At 42.9% G+C, this 18839-nt stretch overlaps 1 protein-coding gene across 4 annotated transcripts in view; it reads right to left on the reverse strand.

The window, feature by feature from the left end:
- Znf451 (zinc finger protein 451) overlaps window positions 1-7915 on the reverse strand; it is a 51347-nt gene extending 43432 nt beyond the window's left edge. Inside the window, exons 1-3 of one of the 4 annotated variants that reach the window (XM_048347566.1) lie at window positions 7869-7909; window positions 7599-7682; window positions 609-689 (exon numbers count right to left, since the gene is read on the reverse strand). In XM_048347566.1, coding sequence (XP_048203523.1) covers window positions 609-689; window positions 7599-7682 — 165 coding nt within the window. In that variant the 5' untranslated portion in view covers window positions 7869-7909. Of the gene's footprint in view, window positions 1-608; window positions 690-7598; window positions 7683-7868 lie in introns of those variants that run through there. The other 3 variants (XM_048347565.1, XM_048347568.1, XM_048347567.1) reach the window with 3 other exon arrangements.
- Window positions 7916-18839: the final 10924 nt, after the last annotated feature.

Consider the following 18839-nt stretch of genomic DNA (forward strand, 5'->3'; position numbering starts at 1 on the left):
TAATTCATCAAGAACATAGTCCATTAATAGAAGTCTAAGCGACAGCAAAGACAAATGAAAGGCAAAATTGTTACAAAAAGTTCAACTATTCAATTCCTACCATAAGGAAGGACTGGTCTTAAGGGTGAAACCCACAACCACCAAGGCACAGGTAAGATTACTAATTGTAAATATGTGTGAGTAAGGAGAAGTTAAAAGGGATGTAAAATAAAATGTTAGCTTTAAACCATTTCCACATTCCATTTCGAAACAATCTTCACACATCTTTTCCTCCAAGATAGAACAAATTTTCTGTTGCCACATGATTAACAAAAGGAAAGGATCAAGGTCTAAAGAGACAAAAGTTCAAGAAAGGCAAATAAAACGTAAAAAAACTTGCAGTTTTAATTTTATTTCCCTTTTACATCAGATATCACAATTTCCTAGAGTCATTTTATCTTTCCACATTGTCACTAGAGGTAGAGAAACAAAATTGGAAACAGATGGATTACCTATTACGATCTATTTCTAACAAAAATATAACACACACATAACTGATTTGTTAACTTAATTTGGAAAATGTCTCAACTTGCACACGAGAAAATGCAAATCAAATGCAATGTACTTACATCACTATGAGAGGTGCTTGGCTCTTCATCATCACTGCTGACCAGATCAATGTATTCAAGAACAGGTCTTAATGGTCCTTCCTGAAATTGGGCAAATTTACAAGTCAAGAATAAATATTCAAATCAATGTAGTATTTAAAACTTTCTGGAGGGATGGGAATGTGGCTTAGTGGTAGACTACTTGCCTAGCATGCATGAAAGTCCTGGGTTTGATTCCTCAGTACCACATACACAGAAAAAGCTGGAAGTGGCTCTGTGGCTCAAGTGGCAGAGTGCTAGCTTTGAGAAAAATGAGTTCAGTAACAGTGCCCAGGCCCCAAGTTCAAGCCCCAGGACTAGGGGAAAAAAAAAAAAGACTTTCTGGAATAGGGAAGTTTGTTTGTTGGGAGTGGCTCAAAGAAGCCTTAAGGATAATAGAAAAGGAGAAAATACATAAATTTAAAAATTTTAAAAACTGGGCATGGTGACCTATCTATAATCCCAGCACCATAGAAACTAAAGCAGGACTGTGAGTCTGAAACCAGGCTAGGCCACATAGCAAGTTCTAGGATAGAAAGCAGAGTCAATGCTTTTCAGGAATAAACAGTCTATTAATATAGCTTAGAGCTCACTAGCTAGTGATATTTCTAGTTTAGCAGTAGAGCACTTCTCAATCCCATGCAAAGTAGAAGGAAAGAAGGGATGGGGGAAAGGAAGGAAAGAAAGGAAGGGAGGAAAGGAAGGAGGGAAGGAGGGAGGGAAGGAAGGGAGATTGTGCTACTTGGGCTTGAACACAGGGCCTCCAGCTTGCCTTAGCTTGCTTGCTCATCTGGCATTATATAATGAAAGCCATGCCTCTAAGTTCAGGACCCATGACCACCACCACCAACAAAAGAGCTAGTGCATATATAAGAAAATATGGTTAAACAGAACAGGGGGAAAGAGGTTCTTCAAGGAAAAATTCATAGAGTCAAAGATGTCTTTGAGATTTCAACCTCAAATGAGTAGAATACGAATACCACTGGTATAAATTTGGAATAGCGAAATAAAAACAGGTTTTTCTGGACATAATGGGTTGAGCATAAGTGGTACACACAGGTGTCAAGAAGACAGCTGGAAATGTAGACCTGCTATCTGGGACTATGAACATTCCTAGAAGAAACTTAGGTGCTTTCTCCTAGAAGATGATCAAACTACAACTCAACTGAAACATTGTCTCATGAAGTGGTGAGGGTAAAATGTGAACAGATGCACTGGACACCAAGGAGATTTCGCAAGAATTTGGCAATCAGACATTTCTAAATGCATCTTAGAGAGCAATGTTGAAGAAAGTGTGGAGCACAGAAGCCAGGCTAAAAATAAACCTAGGAATATCTAGGCAAGAATAACAGAAAAGATCACCAGTAAAAGTAATTATTTTGAGAAATCTAGGGAGGAAGGGGCATATACCTGGAATCCCAGCAGATGGGAGACAAGGGCAGGAGACCAACCTGAACTACACAGCAAGACTTTGTCTCAAAATGTTTTTCAGAAACAACTGTTATCCTCCTGCCTCAGTTGCCCCAATACTGGAATAATGGGCATTACAGCTACACAACACCACACTCAGATTTTAGGAGCTTATTACAGTACCACAGAAATAGTAAACTAATGAAGACCTCAAATGACCAAAAACAAAGACAGAGACAAGGACAGAATTTCTGAAACACTGACTACATATAGGACAAAGGGAAGTTAGTCATGGTGGTGGCACCCACTTTTCAACCAGCACTTAAGCAGGAACCTGGACCCCATACAGATTGTATCTCAACAAAGAAAGAAACATCAGGGAAAAAAAGAATGATTAAAAAAGTTACTAATTGGATTAAAAAGTAGCTGAATACTGAGGTCAGAGCTCAAGTGGTAGAGCACCTGCCTAGCAAGAATAGGGCACTGAGTTCAAACCATAGTACCACTACCACCACCAAAAAAAAAAAAAAAAGCACTTGTGGAGAGCTGAGGATATAGTTCAGTGGTAGAGCACTATCTAGCATGAACAAAGCCACGAAGTTATTTGTAGCATCTTCAAGAAAGAAATTAAATTACCAACACTTAAAGAAGTAGCTACAGAAATAATGAAAAGGCAAAGGATAAGAATGGATGGCAAAAGGCTGCCAGAAATTTGCTAAGGGAATGAACCAGTTCACTGATGTGTGACCATTTATGACCACAAAAGGTCAAGTTCATATAATTCACAATGGTTAAGAAAAAGAAAATTTAAAAACCAAGTGTTAAAAACTCCAAAACAGAAAAAATGAAGTATGACACACAAGTGGCAGGATAACGAGATAAGGGGGAGAGATTGCCAAAGAGACAAGCAGGAAATGGAAAAATAAGGAAAGACAAGTACTCTGAGGGGAAAGATAACCTACACACAAATCTAGTACTCCCTGGACTGTGTGGATACAGAACTGCCACCACAACAAACTGCAGGCATCAGAACATTTAGTAATTCACTTATTGTATTAATCAGTAGCAGTTATTTTATACATCAATAATAGACATGTCAGACACTGACTGTGCAAGCTTTTCTTGCATTTTATCTCCACCAGTCTCCATAACTGCCTTACAAAGGTTATTACTATTTTTAAGATTACTATTATTACCCCATTACAGATTATTTAAACTGAATGAAATACACCTGGTTCTTTCAACCAGTAAATTGCTATGTGGATTGTAATTCTGAAGTACTTCAAAGTATAAATCTTATTTTTAAATCTCTACTTATTACCTAAGTCTCTGGGGTAACAGAGTAAAAGGACTCCTTGATATTGCCCCACTTTTGAATATTTCATAACATGAACCAAAAATTAGGTTGCTAATTCTCCCAAGATGTAATGTCTATAGTACAAGTATCAAGAGAAAATACAGTTACAATTACTACTTATATCAAGTATAACAAGTACAAGTGAATATGGTCCACCAAACATACGGTATTTCTTGTGAAATCATGCTACCAACTAGTAACACATCATTTTCATCTGTTTTTATATTGGTAAGACAGAAGGATTTTTTAGCCACATAAATGCATGCGTAAGATGACAAAAGATTTTAGGAACATAGATGGATACTTAAAAATGTGCTTTTAAGGAAATAAAGGCTTCCATCCCGTAATTAGAAATTGACTTTCAAAACCAAAACACCAATTTTCTATTAAAAACCAGATAATATATTTAAAATGTCTACCCAAAAAGTGGTTTGCTTCAAAGAAAGTCTCTAAGACAGTGAATATGAAGTTGGGAATAAATTTTTAAAATAGCATAAACCATAAATAATTCCTGAGTTCTTCCATTATCCCATATGGTATAAAGTTAGGGTCATGTTTTATTTCTGCAATCATGTTTAGTTTGAAAGCTTTCAAATAGCTATGACTAAAATTTAGACCAACACATAAGATTTGTGTGATCTGGCCAATCTTTCCCTCTTCTACTTTAAAAACTAAAAAATTAAAAATAAAAACATCTCATCCTCCTAAACTGCATATAATTGTTTCCCTATTTCATATATTTTTTTCCTTCTACTCAAAAACTTTTTTTAAACATATAAGTAATTACTTAACCTATGCAAAAGTTGGTCAACTGCAAGGTCTTAGGTCCTTTTTAAACAATGGGGTTAGAAGTGTGGCTCAGGTGGTAGAGCACCAGCCAATGAGTGAAAGTGTCAGATATTGAACTCCGGTCTAGGTCTCAGACAAAAAAAAAAAAATTAAAGAACTATGTATTCTCTTCATGAAAGAACTTCCTGGCTAGATGCTAATGACACACCTGTAATCCAACCTACTTATAAGGAAAAGATCTGAAGCCAGCCTGGGCAAAAGAGTCCTATCTCCAAGTCTATCTCCAATAAAGCAAAAATGCTGGAAATTGTGGACCCAAGGAGGCATGACACAAGTGGCAGAGTACCAGCTGTGCACAAAAAGCTGAGCATGAGTGCAAGACACTCATTTTCTGAGTTCCTTTTGAGGCTACAAGTATTAATACTCAACCTACATACTCCAGTTATTTATGAAATTATATTCTGATTTCCTTGATAATTCCTATATTTTCACCAATTTTGAAGTATACTACATAATCTGTCTTAAAGCTATGTTTCCTATGCTGTTATGATAGGATTCCCCCACAGATTGGGGATGGGGTACCAGTTCTGGGGCTTGAACTCATGGCCCAGGCATTGTCTCTGACCTTTTTGCTCAAGGTTAGCATTCTACCATCTGAGCCACAGCTCCATTAATGGCTTTTTGGTGCTTATCTGGAAATTAAGAGTCTCATGCACTTTCCTGCCTAGGGTGGCTTGAACAGTGAACCCTCCTGAGTAGCTAAAATTACAGGTGTGAGCCACCAGCAGACAGCTACCTGGAGTTGTTATACCTCCCTATTTTTATACCTATATATCACAGTGACACTGAATAATCCTTTCAACAGCTATTGCCTACTGCTAAGAATATCTTATTGCTAAGATTTTGTAGAAGTAAATCTGGTAAAAGATCAGTCTCAAAGACAGAAACATGGTTAAAAGGCAGATTACTTGGAAAACACAAGCAATAGATTTCAATTTTTAAACAAAATTGTTATGGTTATATTGTTTATTGATTTGAGCATTACTCATGCAAAAATCAAACAGGGACATTTATGAATTGCACTCTTCTATGTCAAAAAAACTTAAAGGATTCATTTTTGTATCTTCGTATTTATGTGTCTTCCATCTTTAGCACACTGTCTTTGGCTTCGAGTTCTATATTCTGCCATACACAAAAATTATATTGTGCTACCCGTATAAAGTGCAGCAAAACTCAGATTTCATGGCTTCACTCTACAACACTGACATCATAATGTGCTTTAATCTGAAAAACTTTCACCTCGGCTGGAGAAGTACCTCCAGAAGATTGTCTTGCAAAGAGTGTAAGATTCTGTTTACGAATAGGTTTTGTTATCGTTCTTTGGAGATTTTTAAGATGAGGTCTCATGATGTAGCCAAGGCAGTTCAGAACATCTTATGCAGGCTGAACTAGCCTCAAGAATCACAATCCTCCTGTCTTGGACTCCACTGTGCTCCATTTCAGACTACATTTAAAATTAAGCAAACAAGGTCATATAAGTGGTATCATTTAAACGCACAGGTGAAATTTTTCATTGGCTTTGAGTTTTATTACACTTAAAACAGGTAACTGGCTAGGAATATGGTCTAGTGGTAAAAGTGATCAACTTGTATACATGAAGCCCTGGGTTCGATTTGTCAGCACCACATAAATAGAAAAAGCCAGAAGTGTCGCTGTGGCTCAAGTGGTAGAGTGCTAGCCTTGAGCAAAAAGAAGCCAAGGACAGTGCTCAGGCCCTGAGTCCAAGGCCCAGGATTGGCTAAAAAATAAATAAACAGGTAAATTATTTTCTATGAGAATTGTTAAACCACTGAACCTTTCTCTGGAAATGGGTATTTTATCAAGTTGAACACAGAATATATTGTACATTAATATGCTTTATCCTTGACACAAAGAAGTTATTTTCTACATTAAAAATTAAATTGAAACTACAAGATTTTAACTTGAGCACAATAATAAAGCTTAATACTAGTCACAAGCTATGAAGAAATTCCTCATTCCACTTTGAATCTTATTTTACAAAATCTGTTTCTCAAAAGGCCATAATTCAAAAAGTGTTACTTCAGGATTGGGAATATGGCCTAGTGGCTAGCGTGCTTGCCTCCTATACATGAAGCCCTGGGTTCAATTCCCCAGCACCAAATATATAGAAAACGGCCAGAAGTGGCACTGTGGCTCAAGTGGCAGAATGCTAGCTTCGAGCAAAAAGAAGCCAGGGACAGTGCTCAGGTCCTGAATCCAAGGCTCAGGATTGATTAAATAAATAAATATGCCAGCCAAGATTATAATGTCCGGAAAAACTATTTTAAAAAAGTGTTACTTCTACTTTTATTCCCATAAACATCCAAGATAATGACTCTGCTCATAAATATGCGACAGGAGAGCTTGAGAATCCTCATCAGACATGGAATGGCTACTACCAAACAGTTACAGTCATGGTCTCACTCTGCAACCTCTTCCAAAGGGAGGAGGATGTACTAGTCTAGAGGACAGGGTTATTTCTCTACACCTAACCCTAAGTCCTCAAAGGATAATGCGTATTAGCAGTAGGAATAAAACCAAGTAAACAACTTTAGGAAAGACTCCCTTAAAAAAAAAATCACTAAAACATCGTGGATGAATACATCCAATTCTTTGAAGGATATTGTTTCAACTTTTACATTTGATGGCCAACATCCACAAATTCTTATCAGACTAGAACAACAACAACAAAAAAAGCCTCCTAACACTTTGGTACCACACTGCAACTAGCTATGGGACTGCACAAAGCATTACCTAGCAATCACATCAAGCACAGACAACATAGAAACAACAAATGCAAATGAGTACCATCCAAATTACACGACACGGACTTCCCCCGTCAATCAATGTTTTACAAACTGTGTTTAGACATCCCAAATGAAAACTCCTGGCTCACCGTGGATTTCCAGGACTGTTATCTACCTGCCTACGCGGCCCCAGGCCTGCAACCCAGGGGCCCGAGGCAGTCACGCAGGTGGCGGGCGGCTCCTCATTGTGAGCACGGACCGACCGCACAGGTGGGCGAGGTGCCCCGCAGGCCAGGCGCCTTCGCGTGGGAGGCTCCCGGCGCTCGGGCTCGGACGACTCTTCTCGCCGTCCTCGTGGCGTCCTTACCGTGAGTCCCGTCTCGGCGGCCCTGTCTCTCTGCAGGAGACCTCTGGCCTCGTTCCCCAGCCAGGGGCAGGGGGCGTGGCTGGCTGGCGAGGGTGACCGCGGGGCCGTGTCCCGGGGAGCAGCCCCCCGCCGCCCCCGCCGCCCCCGCCGTCGGGTCTCCCCCCGCGCGCACGTGGCCCCCGCGCTCGCGGAGGGGGGGGAGGGAGGGAGACGCGCGCGCGCGCACGCCGGGAGCTACTTACACTGACGAACTCAATGTCATCCTCGTTCTCCTCCGCGGTCGCCGTGGCCGCCGCGGGCTCCGCGGGGCGCGCGGGCTCCGTCATCTACGGAAAGAACCACAACACGCGGCCGGCTCAGACACGCACGCGCGGGGAGGGGCGGCCGCGCCGGGACCACGGGCCTCGCGGCGGCGCCCGGACCTCAGCTCGGGGAGAGGCCGAGGAGGCGTCGCCGAGGCCGCGGCCGCCCGGCAGGCCTCGGGCCCCGGACACGGGGAGCCCGCTACTCACCTCAGGCCCGGGTCTCGCGCGGCTCCGGCGGCCGCCACCACTTCCTTCCTGCCGCGCCCCGCCCCTGCGTGAGCGCAGACGCCGCCGCTGACGCCTCGGGCGGCCGGAACCGGAGCCTCGAAACCGCTCCGCGAGCCGAGCCCGGCCAGCCGGCCCCTCCCGTCACTCCTTGCGCCCCGGGCACGCCCTCGCGCCGCGAAGGACTCTGGGAACTGTAGTCCCCGCCGGACGGAGCGCGCCCCAGGCGGAGCCGGGGGGAAGACCGGGACCCTTAAATAAGGAGTAGCGCTTCCGGCCGCGCTCGGGGCGGCTCCGCGGAGCGCGGGCCAAACAGGTAGAGTCACCTTAGGGGAGCGGGAGGAGAAGCCCACCAAGGGGGTCTGGACTTGGTGGTGTGCCGCGGCCGGAGGGGCCCCGGGAGGGGCGCTGGCCTTCTCCCTACCCGCCGGCCACGCCAGGGGTGCGGTCGGCTTCCCTTCCTGCAGGGTTCTAGCACATCTCCCTGTAGGTACTCCTTCCAGGCCGGAGCAGCGGGGAACGAGCGGGGGAGAGGCGGAGAGGAGTGGGTGCAGTGGGAACAGGGAAAAGCGGCCCTGAGCCAGCCGGCTCCTGCCAGGCGCAGGTCCGGTTCAGCGGGGCAGGCAGGGCCCTCCGCTTAACCCATTGTGGCCCTACAGGCAGGTAGGAACTCGTTTTTTCTCTCTTCTTCCCTGTTTTTCCTTTTCATCGTTAACTTTTTATTTGAGGAGTGGGGTAAGGATGGCTGAAGTCCAAGTTGAGGTGCCCTTACCCTCTTCACCGCGGACGCCTGGAGTGAAGAGAATGAGTGGGCGCTCCAGGGAGCACTTGGACAGGCAGCTGAAGCCTGGCTGCCTGCCACTCACCTCTAGAACAGTTACTAAAATACACATTTTTAATATTTGCTCGGGGCTGGGAATGTGGCTTAGTGGTAGAGTGCTTGCCTAGCATGCTTGAAGCCCTGGGTTCCATTCCTCAGTACCACACACAGAAAAAGCCAGAAATGGTGCTGTGGCCCAAGTGGTAGAGGGCTAGTCTTGAGCAAAAAAAAAAAAAATATATATATATATATATATATATATATATATTCTCATATATACCCTATAAAAGTCTTCAGTTCACATACATATTTCAGTCTATTTAACAGATCTCACAAACTCAGCTATGCAGTATTTCCTCAAAATAATGTCTTACAAAAGAAAAAATAACAGTGGGCTGGGAATATGGCCTAGTGGCAGAGTGCTCGCCTTGTATAGATGAAGCCCTGGGTTCCATTCCCCAGCACCACATATACATAAAATTACCAGAAGTGGCGCTGTGGCTCAAGTGGCAGAGTGCTCTCCCTGAGCAACAAGAAGCCAGGGACAGTGCTCAGGCCCTGAGTCCAAGGCCCAGGACTGGCAAAATAAATAAATAAATAAAATAACAGGAGGTTGTTACCTTTTAACACTGGTCTGAGACTTACTCCTAGTAAGTCTAGGAAAGCAACCAAAGACCTTAACTGTATGATGAAGATTCAGAAAACACTATTAATCCATAACTGCTACAGACATAAGGCCATAAGGTGGTAAGTTTCTACACAGGCTGGCAAAACCAGATAGCTGAGAATTAATGTTTGCATTTAAATTCTTTTCAAAAATCTACTGAGTAGTTGATGGGCCCAATACTGAATAGCCAAGACAACCTTGAAAAAATGAGAACTCAGCAATTTTAAAACTGGTAAACTAGACACAATGGCTCTTACCTGTAATTATAACTATTCAGGAGGCTGACTACAGGAGAATCAGAGTTTGAGAAGTTCCAAGACACCTTCTCAAACAATAACTGAGAATAAGAGCTCTTTATCCCAGTGCTGTGGGAAGGTAAGGTTGACAGAAGTGCAGTTCCAGGCCAGCCTGGGCAGGAAAGGAGCTAAGAATGGTAACACACATCTATCATCATAGGTATGACAGGAAGTGTGAAATAATAGGATTGAGGTTCAGGAATAAGCCCAGACAAAAGCAAAACCTTATCTCCCTATCTCAAATAACAGGGTCAAAACAAAAGGCTGGAGGTATGGCTCAATGATAGAGTACTTGCTTAGTAAGCACAAAGCCCTGAGTTCAAAAGCCAGAACTGGGAGAAAAAAAACTGTTGCCAAGCAACACTAATCAAGAAATGTAATGTGGTACTGGCATACAAGAACAGACATACATCAACAGAATACGGCTGAGAATCCATACACATACATGTGTATTAACCTCATTTTCAACCCAGGTTCCTGGACCATCCTATATATATATATATATATATATATACACATATATACATATACATATATATATATATTTGTTCTTGATGGGGCTTGAACTAGGCCTGGGCGCTGTCCCTGAGCTCTTCAGCTCAAGGCTAGCACTCCACCACTTGAGCCACAGTACCCTGGTTTTCTGCGGTTAACTGGAAATGAGTCTCACAGACTTTCCTGCCTGGACAGACTTTGAACCACAATCCTCAGATCTCAGCCTCCTGAGTTGCTAGGATTATAGGCATGAGCTACCAACTCCCGGCTTAAAAAAGAAAATACAGTAACTTCCTGTATAGGCAAGGGTGGCATTTAATTTGCTATCCACATGCTTTAGCACATGGTGTGTTAGATTTACAGGTGTGTGTTGCCTGGCTCAAGAATAGTATCTTCAATAGTCAGCCACTCGCAAAAGAATAAAGGTGGACCCTAACGTCATCCCACATCAAAAAGTATCAAGACCCAAATGAAGGAGCTGGAATTATAAAACTCTTAAGCTAAAACACAGGGACACAGAGCACCAAAACACAGCAAAAAAAATTAAAAATCAGATATTGATTCTGAAATGACTGACAATAAACACATGAATTACAATACAATTACCTTGGTGAAATACTGCTTTCTCCAAAGGAGCTAGGATTTTTTTTAAAGGTAGAAAATTGTAACCTTCACCTGCATCCTGGTAGTGGAAAAGGCAGTTTTATAGTTCTCAGATGATTAAACACAATCAACCACTGACCCAGAAATTCTCCTAGATACCAGAAAGACAGGAGAGCATTTGTCCAAAACCTTGTTTGTGAGTGCTAACTACAGCATTATTCATAAGAGCCAAGTAATAGAAATGACTCAAATGTTCACTGATGAATAAAACATGTGGATCCATACACAAATATTACTCAGCCAGAAAAGGGGTGGATATAAAATACAATATAGTGAACCTTGAAAAAGCTACAAATTATCACACATCCTGTGAGTCCAACCATTTTAAATGTCTATATCAGCGAAACCTACAGAGACAGAAAGATCAGTGGTTGCTTAGTACTTCAGAGATATAAGGGTAGGAGGGTAATATCCAAAGGGAGGGATACAAGAGTTGTTGTTTTGTTTTCTGGTGTCAGTACTGGGGCTTGAACTCAAGGCCTGGGAGTTGTCCCTTATAAGCTTTTTTGCTCAAGGATGCCCAGGTCCTTGGGCTGGGAATGTGGCTTAGCAGTAGGGTGCTTGCCTAGCATGCATGAAGCCCTGGGTTCGATTCCTTAGTACCACATTAACAGAAAAAGCCTGAAGTGGTGCTGTGGCCCAAGTGGTAGAGTGCTAGCTTTGTACAAAACGAAGCCAGGGGGGCTGGGGATATAGCCTAGTGGCAAGAGTGCCTGCCTCGGATACATGAGGCCCTAGGTTCGGTTCCCCAGCACCACATATACAGAAAACGGCCAGAAGCGGCGCTGTGGCTGAAGTGGCAGAGTGCTAGCCTTGAGCGGGAAGAAGCCAGGGACAGTGCTCAGGCCCTGAGTCCAAGGCCCAGGACTGGCCAAAAAAAAAAAAAACGAAGCCAGGGGCAGTGCTCAGGCCCTGAGTCCAAGTCCCAGGACTGGCAAAAAAAAAAAAAAAAAAAAAAAAGCCCAGGTCCTTTTAAAAATTGTTAGCTAATCCTGGGATCAGATGACTGCTTTTTTTCCACTTTTGTCCCTATTTATGGGATACAGTCCCCTAGTTTATTTTTGGACCTTTGAAAGGTAATTTATCCAATTCATTCTGCATGTGTTGAATACCGTTTTTCCTTACAGCCTGTCTTCCTCTGCCACAGCAACCTTCGACTGTCAATCATCACACAACCTGCAACATGCCTTCTCTGAGTTTCTTTTTTCCACAGTTCAATAGAAGCAGCTTCTGTCTCTCTACACTTTCCGTTGGCTTTTTTCTGTTAAGGGGGGTGGGGTGGGGTGTGTGTTCGTTCAGGAGTCTAAACTATATTCGTAGCTGGCCTGGAAATTGTTATGCAGTTCAGTCTGGCACCAAACCTGTTTAAGATGCTCCTGCCTCAGAGTGCTGGGACCATGGTGTGGGTGTGTGTGGTTTGGACATTGCTGATTGCCTGCTGATGAGTGGCATAAAACGTAGGGTCACTTAGTTCGCTTTTGGTTTGAGGCTTTTTTTGTTTTTTGGTCCATTTTGGGGCTTGAACTCAGGGCCTGGGCGCTGTCCCTGAGTCTCTTTGTGTTCAAGTGTAACATTCTATCATTGAGCCACAGTGACACTTCTAGCTTTTTCTGAGTGGTTTATTGGAGATAAAAGTCTCACAGAAATTCCTGCCTGGGCTAGCTTCCAACTCTGATCCTCAGATCTCAGCCTCTTGAGTAGGTAGGAAAATAGGCATGAACTACCAGTGCTCAGCTTTCCGTGAGACTCTTATCTCCAACTAACCACCAGAAATACAGAAGTGTGGCAGTGACTCAAAGTGGGAACATTAGCCTTGAGCAAAAGAACTCAGGGACAGCGCCCAGGCCCTGAGTTCAAGCCCCACAACCAATAAAAATAAATAATGAGGACAGAGCCCAGCATCAGTGACTCACACCTGTAATCCTAGATACTCAGAAGGCTGAGATCTGAACACCAAAGTTCAAAGCCAGCCCTAGCAGGAAAGTCCAGAAGACTCTTATCGCCAATGAAGCAACAAAAAACAGGAAATGGAGACATGGCCCAAGTGGTAAGAGTGCTAGCCTTGGGGAAAATAAAACCTCAGGGATGGCACCCAGGCTCTAGGTTTAAGCCCCAGTACCAGCACAAAAAAAAAAAGGGGGGGGCTCACACCAGTAATCCCAGCTTCTTGAGAGGCTGAGAACTGGTGATTGTGGTTCAAAGCTAGCTCCAGAAAGAAAGCCCATGAGATTCTTATCTAGCACTAGTGTCCAGCTGAAAAAACCTAGGACAATGCCCAGGCCTTCAGGCCCTGAGTTAAAAAAATAGGAAAACAGGACAGAAGCCAATTTTATTCCATTCCTTTCTTAACTGGTCCAACAACTTCAATCTATTTGTCATCCTCCTTAAAGACTGCAAAAGTAGAAATGGTTTAACCAAATCTTCAACATGACTTTCATACTTTGCAATATCAATTTTTAAAATTTCCAAAGCTATCATGGATTAACCAATTTTTGTGCTTTCTGATCTTGACTAATGCAGTGGTAAGAACTGACAATTCTTCAAGAATGTCCATCATTAAAGCAAGGTCTTATAAGAAATTAATGTTAGTCAATATCTTTGCTAAACCAGAATGAGAATGAGAAAAATGAATACATGAAACAGGCTACACACTCAACAGCAGTAGCAGCTCAGAGACTATATGCTGCCCCTTTTGGTCCCATTATCCCACCCATCTTTGTCATTTCAAGTTCTGTAGCTACAAAACCTGCGTTGGTTTTTTAATTAGAGTGATGATAAAAAGAATTCATTTTATGAAGAAATAGTTTTAAGTGGTTAGCTTGTTTTATTTCAGAAACTGAATCAAGTGACAATTGCAATTTGTGGTTTAAACCATTCCAAATAATCATTTCAGAAAAAATTTCTAACAATTTGGAAACTACTCCAGAACTTCTTCCTAGAATCAAATTAGCATCATTAGAACAAAATGCATTAAATTGGCTTTCAAATATTTGTAAAGCCATATTAGTTTAAAGTAGACAACAATGTACTAAAAATGCATTCTGCTGTGGATGACTCTAATTCTCTTAAAGCAACAAACGATGTAACAGGTCATGAGCTGATTGAACTGTACGCTGGAGATAAATCATGAGGAGGCTTTTCTTTGAAACCATAGATGCCATATAATAATGATACTGATTTTGGCATTCTCTTCTATAACATTCTTAAATATCTTTGTTTATTTTACAATATATTCTGCTATTCTTGTTGCACTGTAGCATGGATTTAAACAACTGACTTCTCAATTCTCCTGTAATTCTACTAACTGTTCAGTATCAGATAAAGGTGTATTGTTTTCCTACACTGTAAAAAGTATTAAAATTTTTACAGTAGAATCAATTTCTTTTATTTAGCATATGCACTACATTGGAAATCGAACCATTAACTGATTCCTTTAACCAATCTTGAATTTTACCATAAGCTTTAGAGGCCTGCTTGGTAGTTTTATTCCAGCTATGCGGGGCTACTAAATACACAATCTTTCCTTAGATAAATGGACATGCTTTCCTGCATTTGATCTCAAATGTCAAACTGCTGAGCAATCCTTACAGCCTAATTTACCTTCCTTTATTTCAAGCCATTTATACGGTTCTATAAACATTAACATTGACTTCCCATTCCAACAATCTAGAAACACAAGATACTTTTGGCTTTGATGGCTTTTCTTCAAAAATTGAAAAATTGATGGTTCAATATATTTGTAATTTGGTTCCTTTGACTTAAGACGATTCAGTATTTCGGTACCTATTATTACTTTCTGTGACTATAAAAATACTTTCTTCAGCCAACACCAGTGGCTCACACCTGTAATCCTAGCATCTTAGGAGGCTGAGTTCTGAGGATCGCGGTTCAAAGCCAGCCTAGCAGGAAGGTCCATGAGATTCTTATTTCCAGTAAACTATTCAGAAAATGCCAGTGTCACTGTGTCTCAAGTGGTAGAGTGCTAGCCTTGAGCACAAAAAGGCTAAAGGACAGTGACTTGGCCCTGAGTTCAAGCCTCAGGATGGGAAAAAAAAATCATTTAAAATATCCAAAATGTCACCCTGTCATTTTGGCATTTTAGGAAACAGAATCTGAAAAATAAGTTACAGATATAAACAAAATTCATAACATTTTAAAAGGCTAATGTAAAAGTTCTCTTACATAATTTTAGAAATGGTGAAGCAAATTACTTTTCAGTTTATACCTGTAAGTTCGGTGTGATTTTGTATTTCTTGAAAAACCCACCATCAGTTATAAAATTCCATAGGCCAACAATAATGCCATAAAGTATGACCATGAATCCAAGATTGTTATTCTTTTTTTTTTTGGCCAGTCCTGGGCCTTGAACTCAGGGCCTGAGCACTGTCCCTGGCTTTTTTTTTTTTGCTCAAGGCTAGCACTCTGCCACTTGAGCCACAGCGCCACCTCTGGCCATTTTCTATATATATGTGGTGCTGGGGAATCGAACCCAGGGCTTCGTGTATACAAGGCAAGCACTCTTGCCACTAGGCCATATCCCCAGCCCCTGTGATTCTATTCTGTTAAAAAAAAAAAAAAAAGCTGGGTGCTGGTAGTTCACGCCTGTAATCCTAGCTACTCAAGAGGCTGAGATCTGAGGATCATGGTTCAATCTAGCCTGGGCAGGAAAGTTCATGAGACTCTTCAATTAATCATTTAAAAAGCCAGAAGTGGAGCTGTGGCTCCAGTGGTACAGCACTAGCCTTAAGCAAAAAGACTCAGACACAGTGCCTAGGCCCTGAGTTCAAGCCCCAGGACTAACACAAAATTGAAAAGAAAAATTATTTTAAAAATTGGTAGTATGATTTGCAAGGCTGTATACTTCCAATGAAGGGTAGTTAATACTTTTATTTACCTTAAGGAATAAAAACTCAAACAATAAAGATATATGTTAGAAGAGTCCCACTCACTCACCAACATATTTACTGAACTAATATGAGGGTTTTTTTAATATTACAAGGCAATTTCCTCTATTTCTGTACTACATGCAATCTAGCTGTTAGTCCTAGCACACTTTGAAGTTGAGTTTGCCAAGTCCTGATTTACATTTTATTGATTATAATGTAAATATTCCCACAGCCTATGGCACTTATGGCATTTCTATCATATAAAAACAGCAGATGCAAGTAGCTTCAATGTATTTATGTTAGGAAACAACGGCTTAAGTATTACCTTAATACTTTATATATTAATATTAACTCATGTTTACAATCAGCTCACAAGTATTCACAAAATTTAACGATGGATTCTTGTAATTCAGTTTAAACCACTTCCAACACACTACTGTCCTTAAAAGAAACTAAAACCTGAAATATGATGTGCTTACATGACTGTGGCGTGTGTTAGGCTCTTCATCACCACCACAAACCAGATCAATGTACTCAAGAACAGGTCTCAACAGTCCTTCCTAAAAATGAATTGGGCAAATTTGAGAGTCAGTAACAATCATGCAAATTTACAATCAGTGGGCAGTTTTGTTTTTACTTGAAATGGAACGGATTTCTCACAAGGGGAAAAAAAAAACCAAACCACCTGATTTTTAGAGTTACTATGTATTGAACTCTAGGTCGTGGGCTTGCTGCGCCAGTGTCCTACTAGCTCTGGAAAACCTAAGTGGCGCCGAATCATCACAAATAAATGAAACACAGGGACATATTCTGAACGTGTATGCCAGTAAAATGTTCAGAAGGGATGAGTTTACACAAAAGATACTGTGACTAACGGGGGGCAGATGGTTGGGCCATAGTGCAGAAGCTTGGAAAAGCAAGATTTACAGGGAAAACCTAAGGAATTCAACCCAAAATACATCAAGAAGTAACCCGCTGGCGGGCCGGCGGGGGACTCCACCCGGCAGGGCGGCGTTTCCCGGGAAGGCCGGCCGCCCGCCCCGCCCTCGCTCCCGGCGTCTCCGCCCCCGGCCCCGCCCCCCGGCCCCGGCGCGGCGCGCACGTGGCTCCAGCACTCGAGGCGCCGCGCGCTCACGCACAGACGGGCGCGCGCACGCACGCACGCCCGGCTCTACTTACACCGACGAACTCGATGTCGGCGTCCGTCGCCGCCGCCGCCGCCGCCGCCGCCGCCGCCGCCGCGGGCCGGGTCGGGCGCGCGGGCTCCGTCATCTACCGGAAGAACCACAACACGCGGCCGGCTCAGACACGCACGCGCGGGGAGAGGCGGCCGCGCCGGGCCATCGCCGCCGCGGAGCCCGGGGAGCCGGGCCTCGGCTCCCGGAGAGGCCGAGGCGGCGTCGCCGAGGCCGGCCGGCCCGCAGGCCTCGGGCCCCGGACACCACGCGAAGCCCGCGACTCACCTCCGGCCCCGGGCCTTCCACGCCTCCCTCGGCCGCCGCGACCGCTTCCCTTCCCTTCCCGCCGCGCCCGCCTCAGGGAAATGGGTGCGAACCCGCTTGAGGCAAAGGGGCGGGCGGCGCGGCCTTCGCCACGACCGCTGTGGCGGGAGCAGCTCGCGCTGCGCAGCGGGGGTCTCTGGGAATTGTAGTTCCGGGCAGGCCTGCGCGCGTGGGGTGACTAGGGCCCGGGGCTAGGGCGCATGCGCCCTCTCCCAGGCGGCTTCCCGGGAAGGCGGGTGGGCTGTGGGGGTTCTCACTGTTTAGTTTGGTTCTGCAGCCCAGCGGGCCTGTATGTAATGGATGGTGTTAAAATGCACGGAATAGTTATGCAGAGTCATCTTTACCAAAGCTATAGCACGCCTTTTGCTTTTCAGTAGCCCCAGAAAATGAATGTAAACAGATGAAATGTGTGAAAGCAAACTGAACGTTCTTTTGAAACTTAATTCCTGCACGTACACACTTAGAGCCCTTTCCAGTGACAAATCTGTAATCCCAGAAAAATCACCTTTTTGACAGGGACTGTTTCCTACAATGACCAAAATCGTAAAACCTACCGGGGTCTCCTCATTATGTGGAAAGCTGCAAAATCTCATGGGGATTATAAACTACTAAGAAGTGAAAAATTAAGGGAAGTATTTTCATGCCATCACCTTATTGTTGAGTAACTTCTGCCATAAATCCTACAGATTTTCATGCTACAAGTTGTCTGCAAAACCAAACAAAAAAGGTCAACTGCAGTCTCCCACAGGTGGTTGGAAGTCTGACCCAACTGAGTCAGCTAAAGATGGGGATAAGAGAAAACAAAGAGCAGTTATTTTACGGGATGTTATGCATTTTGAGTCTGTTTCCTCATGCTCACTTTCAAGTTATACCTTGAATATTATTGCTTATTCAAGTTAGGTCAGCCATTGAGTTCTAAATACCATCTTTCACTTAATAGAAAAAAAACACACCACAAAAGAGGCTGATTTCAGGGTTGTGACAGAAGCACAAGATGTGCTTGGAACATACTGCTGTGCCAAAAATTAAAGAACTTAAAAATCACAACCACATAAAGCCATTTGTTTGCATGTTCAGATTGATTTGTGAATTTGTCTTACATTTACCTTCTAAGTATTTTATAATTGTTTCCTGGCTACTTTTTTCTTAGCTTTTTGAAAGATTTTCTTAGTTGCACATCCTTAAAAACATCTATTAGCTTCTCTTTCCCCACCTCCATGGTACTTCTAATTTACCTTTACCTGGGTATCATATGCTGGTCCAGAAATCCTACAGTATAAGCACTGGAAATTAGCTCTCCACATGCAAGTAGGATTTCTCTTAAGAAAATATTTTAAATGCATCAAGGAGAAACACAATAACAAAACATATTGTCTTGGTGCTTTTAGGAAAGTAAGTGGCAGGCAGACAATCCATGTATGTTTAAAAGTTGTTAAAAAGTAGTTAAAGTGGGCAGAAAATGCAAAGAGAACATCAAGGTGTCTCATGAGTGATGGAGCTCAGAAAGCATAAAAGAAAGGAAAAGCATACTTTCTGAAAAGAAGCACTCGGGAATGCAAAGTCTCTTCTGATACAGTCTAATGCAATGCCTGGCTACTACAAACAGAACATCAGAAGGTTGTTC

The sequence above is a fragment of the Perognathus longimembris genome, chromosome 6 (genome assembly GCF_023159225.1).
Source record: "Perognathus longimembris pacificus isolate PPM17 chromosome 6, ASM2315922v1, whole genome shotgun sequence".
Taxonomy (NCBI): domain Eukaryota; kingdom Metazoa; phylum Chordata; class Mammalia; order Rodentia; family Heteromyidae; genus Perognathus; species Perognathus longimembris.